Source organism: Leptinotarsa decemlineata, unplaced genomic scaffold (genome assembly GCF_025532065.1).
Source record: "Leptinotarsa decemlineata unplaced genomic scaffold, Ldec_3_MD MMD2_tig00027589_RagTag, whole genome shotgun sequence".
Taxonomy (NCBI): Eukaryota; Metazoa; Arthropoda; class Insecta; order Coleoptera; family Chrysomelidae; genus Leptinotarsa; species Leptinotarsa decemlineata.
The window spans coordinates 228,221-240,725 of NW_027412722.1; the positions used below are offsets into that span (position 1 = coordinate 228,221).

Below are 12,505 nucleotides of genomic sequence, written 5' to 3' on the forward strand. Positions count from 1 at the left end.
CGAAAATGTTAAATGATGTTTACACAGATCTAACGTTGGTTTCGGTAGTACCAGCTACAAATTGATCCAAATTCGACAGTTTCTCATATGCTTTTGAAAACATTTTTTCCCTTTTTTAAAAAACGCAAAATTGAGAATTATTGCTAATTATGCATTTATCAATAATTAATAAACTTGACATGGCATGATTTTGTTGACGTTAAATGATGATCTAACCACGCCTCTATCTCGAAAACGATTCAACGTATAAAACACTTTTTGAAACAAACGTTGAAGCGAATTTAATCCTCTACAATATTGATGAGTAATACAAATAGGAAAAAATCTTCAGGAAATGAGATATTCGCCAAAAAGTGCAAAAAATCGATTTTTGTGACCTTTGACCTTAGATTTTAATAATCGTGACACTCTACCATAAGTAGGTTTTGGAACAACTTTTGGGATATCAGAGTACAAGTTTATAAAACTTTACAGCTGTGTATCTCAAATTCCGAGGTGAACTTACTAAGATGACTGGATCAATTGAGCTACTTTCAGAATTTGGGAAATTGAGTCAAAAGAAACAATTGAATCAAAGTGAGTTATGTTTATTAGGTAGAAATATATAAATGAATACAAGGATAAAAATATATAAAATATCATAAAAGATAAAAGACATATGAAATGATGTACCAAACAGCAATACTTTTTCGGAATAACCTGGTCGTGCATTTCTACATCACTACATGATTTCACCTAGATCACATAAATTATTTGAAGTTTCTAGATAAAAAGCATTTATCACTTTCTTAACATGTTAGGCTGGCCACATTATATTTAATATGAATGGTTAGTCAAAATCTCCACCTCAAATGATATTATTTTTAGTGCAAAGGTTAGTTTGTTTCAAACGATATATGACTGTTTCATATTTATGAAGCAGCCGTATGAAAAAAATAATTTAATCGAAAATTAATTTGCAAAAAGGCAGTACCAAGTAGCCATTAGTAAGTTAGTGACAGACATAAACAAAAACGTCTTTTCTTATAAAACATTTTTCATGTTAATTCGTAAGGGTACAAATATCAGTACCTATGTTAGTAGATTTGCTAAAAAAATCCGTTTATTCTTAAGTGGAAAAAGGGTTATTCAGGACGGTATAAATTACACACACACCACACGACGCTTAACATTATTTGAATAGGCTGATTTAATTTTCAACCTGATATAACGAATTCTTGAATTTTTTCTCGAGATACAATAATGGAGAACTTTACATTTTTGCAACATAGAGTAATGCTATCAATTTTGGTAAAATAGAACAAAATTGTGAACGATTTGTCAAAATACGAGAAAGTTGTAAGCAGTTGAAATTGCGCCTACAAGGATAATCCGGCGTGTGACGTCATCTAACTCAGGCGAAGATGTTCACATTAGGTTTGTTTTGGTTCACAATTCTGTACAGTTCGATCATGCGCAATTATTAAAATGTGTTTTGGTTCAGTTAGAGTCGTTCTGGTATCGTTCACAAAGTGTTCTGGTTTTCTCCGAACCGATTCGGAACTAATCCCAAACGGTAATTATTAGTTCGTACATTTGAGTAGGGACCGTTTAGAACTTCGAATTTGCTCTTGCGCACTAATAATATTTTTCATTTGCGTTGTGGATTCTGGTAGTAACGTTTTCTTAATCTCATTTTTATATGTATTTTAGTTGGTGTTCCATTTGGTATTTTATCTACAATACTGTCTTCGGTAAAACAAAAAAACTCGGAGAGTTCATTGCGACCTGTAAATAAGACAAATTTATATTTCAACATTATTCTTATACCATAACAGATAGACGTGAAATATATGTAGCAATAATAATAATCATTATTATTATCACATCTTTTACAATTCCAAAAATTTATTCTTGGCATGTATATTTTCAATTTAATTTTGGATAACCGGAGATAACGTCTTAGTTAATTCCTGTTACTCTCATTTTTTCAAAAACATCATTACACCTTAATTAAATATTTGATTAAACTTGTCTTTAAACTTAACTCAAAACTCCAATGATCTTTATACCAAAGTAGAGGTACCTAACCTCCAATTTTTGTTTATACACTTGTCAGAATAATTTTTTTATATGTTTTGGTTTTTTACTTGTTGGGACCGTTCCAGAACTGTTCTGTGACTGTAATGTTCTGCGCATTGATTCGTCGTCGATACGGGACGGTTCAATAACAGTTCGAAATACAGAACCAAAACAAACCTAATGTTTAATTGTCTTAGCACCCACTTTAAGTTTCACAGTTACTTGTGACGCTGGTATCGTATTCCATCCATTACATTGGTTGGAACTTAAAAAAGAAAGATGACGTCATCTTCCAGTCGATCTGCGCTAAAATACGCCAAATTCAACGATCTATTTCTCAGTACATTCATTGATTATTTTTCAAATCCTTCCACTGGTTATTCTGTCATTAGCAATATCGTGAAACTTCTCTATTGTATATAATGTGCTTATTACAAAATAAATCATCTTAATGAACAATTTATTCAGACCAGTCTTCCTTACCTACACATGAACAGAAAACAACAACTCCTTGACTAATACCACAAAGAGTGTTGAATTATATGCGGCAGGTGTCAGTGCAGAATTGTTCATAAAAGAAATTCCTACATATGCTTTTGGCGATATAAATGCCGAAATCGATTTTCAATTATTGGAACGGATACACTTGCAAACCGGTTTCGTGCTACTTGGCTTCTCGTCAGTGCAAGGTAGTGTCCTACTTCAACACGAAGTCGATAACTTCCCATAATTCAAAATCAACTTCTTTGAAAGTATCATACCTCGAACAAAGCCGAAGCGAATGTCAAGCAACATATCTGTCATCGTCACATCTGCCCGTAGACGAGGTGCTAGCTAACTGCATATCCGAATTGCCCAAATCCTCGTATGAAGAAATAAATGTCGCCTATAGTGAGTAGGCATACTTGAAGACTGGTTATGAATCAAATAATAATCTTACTGAACAATTCGTTCAGGTCATTCTTCAAGTATGCCCACTTACGAGGATTTGGGCCATTTGGATATGGGGTTAGTATAGTCGAAGTAACCGGTATTGTGTATACTCAAGGTGTCGGCGCTGTCAAAGGCCAAAAAAAACAATTCAGAGAAATAAATCCGCTGCCAACTAGTCCACAAGGACTGAAGAATTGGCGGTTCGTATTGGATGATTTTTACTAACCGAGTTTTATGATTGGCTAAAAAGCCATAAAATTAAATTTGAAGTCATGTTACGATGACGAATAGAATGCGAGCCGTCGTGTTCAATGTTCAGTTCAGGAACTGATCACGATTTGAGTGTTGAAAGTTGATGTTGGTGCAGTTATAATTACTTAATTTTTGTTATCTGTTTAAAATGTGGCGTCCTTGGACAAGTACTAATATTAATAACGATTGTGATAACAACGCAGACTTTTTCCTGTGTAGTGATTCCACAAGCAATGGTGAACAATGCGAAAAAGATATACCAGTGAATAATATTCGGTTATATTTGAATATTGAAACACAAAGAGTATGTTTCATCGTATATAAGAATCTACATCTCAAGTTTGGGTTCGAGGGAAACAAACTATTATTGATGTTGATGTTGATTTTCGCATAATAAAATCATTGAGAAAAAACAATATCACTGTTACAAAAGCAATGTGATTCCTACAACTGAAATCATAAGGAATAAATTGAATACTTCCAGCCATAACGTGAGCTGTTGTGACAAAACTCTTCAGAATTGGATAAAGAAACTAAGATTTAGATTTAAAATAATAAACAAACGTCAAACAGTTATGGAAAGCAGAAGAATAGTGGAATTGCGTAACAAATACTTACAACAAATAACTAAATATAGACAAGAACAACGGCAAATTTTCTAGTTGGACGAAACTGGGTATGACACTCACGATACAGTTACAAAAGGGTGAATTGATGGTTCGAGAATGTATACGCTTAACATGCCTGCAACCAAAGGAGCGCGACTAATCATTATGCATTGCGGAGGAAGTAAAGAATGGGTTCCGAATTCTTTGAAGCTATGTGGAAAAAAACTTGAGGACTGCAATGTTGACTATCATAAGAACATGGAAGCTAATATTTTCGAGGAATGGTTTGAAAACACATTGATATCAAATTTGGATGCGAATAATGTAATAGTTCTTGACAACGCTTTCTCATTCGCGACAGCTCATCAAAATACCAAATGAAAATTCGAGGAAAGATGAAATACAAAGTTTTTTAATTGATATCAATTTGTATTTTGAAGATTACTATACCAAAAACCAACTACTTGAAGTTTTACAGTCAAAAAAACATTTGAAAAAGTGTATGCCCTTGAGAGTATCGCTGTGAAGTATGGACACACCATACTGAGACTTCTCCCCTATTTTTGTGGTTTCAATCCCATCGAGTTGATTTGGGAAAATCATCAGGCGTAAAAATATTTTTTCCAAAATTTGATAAGAAGGTAATAGAACTAATTAAAGAAGAAGTATTTAATATTATATATATATATATATATATATATATATATATATATATATATATATATATATATATATATATTATTATATAGTTATTGTGGTTCTTATATAATCAGAAATAATTTTTGAATAACGAAATTAGTTAGCTCCCTAACTATATTATTAAAGGGGAGCTGCTGGAAGGTAGGTTGCACTAGATCCTTTACTTGAACTATACCTCGTCTACTGGCAGAGGGGACCATGGCGGATATGTTGCTAGTCGTTCTCCTTATTCATTTTCAAGGTATGGCACTCTGAAAGTCATCGATTTCGTGTTGATGACAAATAACCAATAATAATAATAATTAAAAATCGATTCCGGTTGTTGTATCATCGCAAACAGCATATGCAGAAATTACTTCTGTGAGGAATCCTTCACTGACACCTGTTGGATATAATCCAACGCCCTTCGTGTTATTAGCCAGGGGAGAAGTTGTTTTCTGATATGTGTCAGTCCATGAATCAGTTGTGTAGATAAGGAAGACTGGCCTGAACGAATTGTTCATTCAGATGATTTAATTTATAACCAGTCTTCAAGTATGCCCACTTACTATAGGTGACATTACAAAGTATACTGTTCCACCAGTGTGGTGGAACAGTTGGTAACCCTCAATTAAAGTGAAAGAAAAAATCATTCTTTCGTGTTCGTGATTCGATGAAGAACTGTGTAAATGGTTCACATTCAATTAACTGACTTGATGATTTTGAACTAATAAATGCCGGTAGTTACTGTGTTTTACCGTTTTCATATTCCGATGATGGGAAGAACACAAGTCACGATTCTCTTGTTTGATTATTTTTGGAGGTGTATTTATATTCTTGGCAACAAGTACCTACCTTTCAAATCAAAGATTTTTCTCCGCCTTCAAAAAATATGAACGAAATGTCATTCGATTCGGAATAGCATGTATATGGTTCTTGAACAAAATCAAGTACAGAAAATAACATTCTTTTATTTTTTCAACTGCAATCTATTCGGGGAAATTTCCTCCTCCATATGAATATTTTTTTAAATTTGGAAAATGCCAGATAGTTTTTGAGATATTTGCAAGAAACCAAACCCAATTTCTTTACACTTAATTGGTTATAACTTTTGCAATTATCGCAAGCGGAACCTGAATGTTTTAAAAAATTATCTACCCACTATTCTGAATCGAATGACACCTCATTATTATTTTTTGGAGACAAAGAAAAAGGTGCTTGTTGACCAGAGTATTTAGATTTGTGTTTAAAAAAATTGCACTGGAAGTCAATAAATGCTTCATTTTTTTTGTCAGGATATCAGTTGAATATAAATTTCAAAAAAAAACTATAATATATTATATATTCTGAAATTCATCATTTGAAATGAACCATCTGCCTAAATCTGCCTAAACAGTTCCTTCGCATTTTTTTATCATTTTTTTCAAGAAAGTTTTTGTTTGATAAGCACATTGATATTTTGAATTGTTATTGTTAATGTCAGCATTTCATGTTAGTCATTACAATATTTATTGATAAAAAAAATTAGTCCGATGAGTACCTAACTTCATTACGTTAGAATAAGTAAGTTGTTTCTTAAAAACAATACATGATATTTCTATCGATGAAATGTTTTTGTACGAAATTTTTTGTAGGGCAATGAATGTACATTGATCTCTAAATCCATAACTTGAGGTTTTATTTAAATGAGATAAACAAGTGTAATCGATATAAAACAATTCGAAAAACACACTTTAATACAAGATTTTTACAAAATGGTTAAGGCTTTCGGGGTCGATGTTTTCAGTGTCACTATTTTTCGGGTTCGAAGGCCGTGGATTTTGGTAATTTTTTCCTGACGTTTCGCCGGCGCCAGTGGCTAGCTTCTTCAGGGGTTTATACATCTCTGGGTACCCGAAAAATTGTGACACGGACAAGAATTTCACTTGGAAGTTTACAAAACCGCAACACGTGTTTCGCTATACAATAACATCTTCAGACGTCAACAATACTAACCAAACAAATTCTATAAACAAAACACTGAACACAGAACAATTTCTGTGTCAACAAAGCACATAATTTGTTCCGTCAGTATTGTTGACACCTGAAGATGCTATTTATAAACTGTCAAGTGAAAATCTCACGTTAAAGTGTGTTTTTTTAATACGTTATAGTTGATTTCCATCAAGTATATGTTGTGTCTATCATATTTTTTCAATATAAAACAATTTGCTTTTAGATTTTCACGATTGCTTCAACTGAAAAAAGAAAAATGTCAAGTGAATAAGGAATTGTCATCTCCTCTACTCATTGATGATTTCGAATAGGTAGCGAAAGGATTATTTGAAAGGCGGCATTAATTCAAGTTTGGGGCAGTATGTACGATACTGACTAAGAACATACGAGGTGGTCCCACAAGTACCCGGCCTGGCCTAGAGATGGCGGTAGTAGTTCGCAAAATATCACTGTATTGAAAAGTACACAATGTATAAAGCATATGTTTCACTTTTGAAGACGCTGCGTTGTTTAGTATTTGTTTGGTTTTCATCAATAGCAAAAGTTTCTGGTGAATTTATGAAAGTGGAGAAAATTGGTCATCGTTATGTGGTACAATACTATTATTTAAAAAACTTCAGCCCAACCAATATGAAACCTGAACTGGATTCTACTCTGGGTGAGTCTGCTCCTTGGTTTACAACAGTAATATATTGGGTAGCAGGATTTGAACGAAGCGTATGAACTGCCGCCGAGACGAGCTGAGAGGAGATTATGTTGAAAAAAAAATTTTATTCCAAAATTTTTGTATTTTTTGGCCAGGAACTTCTAGGATCACCCTCGTAAGTACATTTCTGGTAAAAGCGTTCCATTGTTAGGATATATTTCTTCGTCGGTCTCACTCCTGCTACGAGTAGTAGATTATAAGGATTATGTTAGTGATAAAATCGCAAAATATGTTAATGTAGGTTAGTATACGAGTATATATTGTATGGTTAAATGTTGGTATTAATTCAAACTTTGTGACGGGACAACTCAACTGAGAAAATGTGAAAATAGTGGCCAGTTATTTCAGAAATATCACCAGAAGAATCGATGAGCTTTTCAATTCAACTATAGTCGAACAGCAGATATTTTTCCAAACACTTTGGCATATCAAAATCTTCAACAGCTTCCATCAGTTTAGTCCGTAATAACGCCCTCAGAAATAATCTAACCTGCCTTTTCAGCGACAGGGGATACTTAGCAAGTTCTAAAAGAGTTGTTTTTTGTTCCGGGGATAGCACGTTATTTCTTCTTATCATGCATGGATCGAAGGATTCGCAAGCCTCCGTCAAGAGAAAGAAAATGGCGTCGCAGTTTCCAGATATCACATTTTGTAGAGAATTGAGCATGCCGTCTGGATCCCTGAACTGAGTTTTCATTACAACCTGAAACAATATCAAAATCAACCAGGCTGAGGAAAACAAAATTATTAATCAAACGAACAGTTGGGCTGGAATAGTTCGTAGGATAATATAGAAAAAAATTGTATTAAATTTGATTTTATTATTCAATATAGTTGTCATACAATTTTTTATATAATTTTTAGACTACGATTTGCTCATCGGCGCCAAATTTATTTCCAGTGAGCATTCTCTTGAGGTCTGAGAACAGGAAAAACTCGCTGGGACCAGATCTGGAGAATACGGTGGATACAGAAGCAATTCGAAACCCAATTCATGCAATTTTGCCATTGTTTTCATTGATTTGTGACATGGTGCATTGTTTTGAGGAAACTGCACTTTCTTTTTTTCAAATGGTGCTGTTTTTCCCTCCAAATTCTCCAATAACGATATGTAATAGTCGCTGTTAATGGTCGATGAATATTATAATTATAATAATGATGAATGGGCTTTATTCATTGACATAGATTGTTTATTAAGAAAAAGTAGATACAAAAATTAATGAAAGGGCGAACTTCAGCCGAGACTGTTTTACAACTTAACCTAGGGGATAGCATGTATTATATAGAAATATAAAAATAAATACGTAGTATACAATGGTAAGTGAGTAGTTTATGAATCTTTGTAAAACAAAGAAAGAAACAAAGGTTATAAATTCCAAAGTAAATATTAAAAATCTATTTAGCCTAAATAAGGTAAAATATATAGCAAAACATACACAAAAGGGAGACAAAAGGAAAACCATATGAGCAAGGCATAACATGAATATATTATCTATCCAGAAGATATGTTTTCAACTTTTTCTTGAAATATATATACGTGTTAGGAAGCACACGTTAAAAGGTAAGACCTCGTTAATCCTTAACTCGCACAAATTTCGTAGGGGGTGCGACAGCTGGTTAACGGAAAGACATATTTTTTTTTAAACAGTAGTGTCTAAATTCACTGGGCAGAGCGTTATATTGTTTGATGGAGTTGTAAATGAAACTACGAGAAAAGCAGACTGTCGAGTGTTTTGGAATAATGAAAGTGTGACGGTTTCGTGTCCTTGAATTATTCTGAGATTTGAAAGTTTTATATATTTCATAAATATACTTTGGCTTTTTGCAAATGAGGAATTTATGTGTATTGACGAGTAGGTGGAACTGCCAGGTTTTAGCAATCGGTAACCAACCTGACCCCTCGAACTTGGGGGATATATGGTCGAATTTTCTCACACGAATGCAATTGTTTTGTATTTTTTTGCAAGCGATACACATCAATTTGTATCAAAGCAGGCGCGTAGATTATATCGCAATATGCTAATCTGGACAATATGAGGGTTTCGCAAAATATCAACTTCAATTTGGAAGTCATAATATCTCTACTTTGATAGAGTTAACTTAAGATACTGTACGAGCTACGACAAAGTGAATTTATATGTTTGTGAAATCTCAGATCAGCATCTAGCTACCAAACCAAGTTCTTGCTTTCTGTAATTATTTGCAGTAAGTCTTTTGTAAGTCCCACATTTTGTGTTTCGGACCAAAAAGTATCAGCTGAGCTTTTTTAGAATTCAATTTCAGGTTATGGGCTATAGATAGATCCAGTAACTTTTGTAGATCGCTGTTAATTTTTTCCATTGCTACCTGCCAGTTACTTGGCGGATATCGATAATATAACTGAATGTCACCTGCATACTGATGAACTGTGCAATCAATCAATTATGGAAGTCAGATATATATAGAGAGAACATAATGGGGCCAATGATAGAGCCCTGAGGTACTCCATAGTCAACAGGTAAAGCACTAGAACACTTTCCATCCAGACATACTGACTGAGTCCGATTTCTGAGATAACTTTCCGATAGATTTACAGTCCCTTATTATCAGTTGCTTTGTATAAATCTTGGGTAAACAAGAGCGGTGGTGGTGCTATAGAATGTACGAAATCCAGATTGAACATTTGTTATTAAATTATTATTGTATACAAAAGAATCAATTTGATCTTTCAGAATCCGCTCGAACGCCTTAGATAGGATAGGCAGTTTGCTAATAGCCCTCAAATAAGATAATTCAGTTGTATTTTCACATTTTGGCAAAGGGAGTACAATTCCATGTTTCCATGCAGAAGGAAAATGATTTGTTTCTATAGAGGAATTGAATATGTGTGTTATGTGGTTGATAAGATAATTTTCAATATAGTTCAACATAATGAGAGAAATGCTGTCAGAACCAGCACAGTTACTTTTTGTTGTGTACTACATATATTTATATATTTGGTACACCCGTTATATCATTAGTCGAAAATATTATCAAGTTGTCAAATAGCTGTCAATTAAAAAGATCCTAAAGAGAACTCACATATTCATTATAAAGTGGTATTAATACATGCATCAAATCAAATACTACTCATTCACAACAGTTTTGGCGACGAGGTGAATAAAAAAAGATTATAAAAATAAAAAAATTATCGAAAAAAAAACGTTCAAGAATGGATGCCCAACAGTTCAAAGAATTTATGGAATTTCAAACTGCAATGATATCTACTCACTTGTCTCAATTACAAAGTTCACAGAGTCAGACAAACCGTGAATCATCAAGCAAGGGAGAAATTGTGATGAACTTTTAGCTAATTTCGAAAATTTTGACAGCAAGAAAGAATCGTTTTCAAACTACAAAAGCAGGTTCCAGAATTACCTTCAAATGAAGCAGATCAGTACAAATAAGCCTTATTGTGCTCAATTGCTACTAAATTCTATTGGAGCTCAAAATTTCAACATGATTACAGCTTTGGCTGCTCCTAAAACTCCTGATCAGTTGACATATGATGAATTGATAAAGTTATTGGAAGAACATCTTGCACCAAAGAAGAACGTTTTAGTTGCCCAACATCACTTTTTGTCAATCTATCAAAATGAACAACAATCAATTCCAGAATTTGGAGTGAATTCACATGCGAGTGCAAGAAATCAGTTGCAGAAATCTTCCTGACAGCTTAATTCATTCGTGGCTTATACGATAATAGCATTCGTGAACAATTACTTCAGTCTGATAGTAAAACTTTCAAAGACATTTTTACGAGAGCAATTGCGCTCGAATCTTCGAAAATTGATACTCACAAAATTGCCCAGAAAACAATTTCAACGTCATCTTCAACAGTTGATATCAATAAAGTCAACTGTTAACACCAACATGTTCATAAAATGCACAGAAATCATTCATGTTCATATATTCCTTCAAAAAATAGAAAATCGAGGTACAATAGGCCACTCAGTCGCAAATATAACCTCGAATCACTAGGACTGCAGAATATTTGTCTTAGGTGTGGGAAATCCAATCATATCACAAAAGATTGTCACACTGAACAAACCTCACTCAAATGTACCTTATGCAACAGGACTGGTCACGTTTCTAAGGTCTGCATTACTTCATTAGTTGCAAATAAGACAAAATCTGAATCGACTAATCAAATTCAAAGCGACAATTCATGTGAAATCGCACGACAATATGATTATAACATATTGTTGATATTCATCAAAATCATAATAGTTCTGACACTGATATGAGTCGTTATTACGCCCACGTCAAAATAGAAGGAAAACCAATCAAATTCGAAGTAGATTCGGGATCAGCTTATACGTTTCTTCAACGTCAACAATTACAAGATTTGAATCTGAATATTCACCTTGAACCTGCAACCATCGGATTCCGCTCATATACTCTCATATACCCGATGGGAAGATTGTAGTTAACGTTTCTTATGGTAACATCAAAATAAAAGAAGATGTTTATATTGTGCCAGATAATTACGCTGCTATTCTTGGTAGAGTTTGGATCCAACGCCTCAAGATAGATTTGAACCAACTAAGTCAACAAAACACTTCAGTACCCTCTGAAAGATTCAACCTGTGGAGTGTAGACGAACTAAGCGCAAAATATCCAAATGTTTTCGAAGAGAAAATTGGATGTGTTCCAGGTTTCAATGTTGTTCTCAAGTTACGTGAAGGTGTACAGCCATGTTTCCATCGTGAACGTTAAATTCCCTACGCACTCAGCACATTGGTTGAAAAAGAATTGGATGCTTTGAAACCCGTTCATCATGAAAAATCAGTATCATCAAATAAAAAGCCACGACAATTCAGCGTGGGAGAAAGAGTTCAAACAAGGTATTACACAAATTATAAACGGTTATGGAAGACAGGAGAAATTATCAAGAAATTTGGGCTTCTTCACTATCAAGTGAAACTCGATGATGAACATATTTTGAAGACACATATTGATCAGATAAGATCGACCAACTTGCCCAAAAGTAAATCCGTCTTTTTCGCACCTGAAGTAGAAGTAGAAGATCAGCCTAATATAACTGATTGGGTGACGATTCCAGTGCAAGATGAACAAGTCAATCAACCCGATAATATTCAAAATGAGGTGTTTGAACCAGATCAAATTGAAGTACCTGATGATCAAATACCTCATCCACCAACCAACATAACAAAGTTGAGAAGATCAAGCCGCCCTGTTAAACTTCCATCGCGCTTCAACGATTACATAGTTGAAAAAAAATAATTCAATA

At 33.8% G+C, this 12,505-nt stretch overlaps 1 protein-coding gene across 2 annotated transcripts in view; it reads right to left on the reverse strand.

Annotated features, from left to right (window-relative positions):
• Positions 1–571: 571 nt before the first annotated feature.
• LOC111501921 (uncharacterized) overlaps positions 572–12,505 on the reverse strand; it is a 42,680-nt gene continuing 30,746 nt past the window's right edge. For both annotated transcript variants that reach the window (XM_023155853.2, XM_023155852.2), the window contains exon 9: positions 572–7,936. In XM_023155853.2, the coding sequence (XP_023011621.1) occupies positions 7,616–7,936 (321 nt within the window). In that variant the 3' untranslated portion in view covers positions 572–7,615. The remainder of the gene's footprint in view (positions 7,937–12,505) is intronic.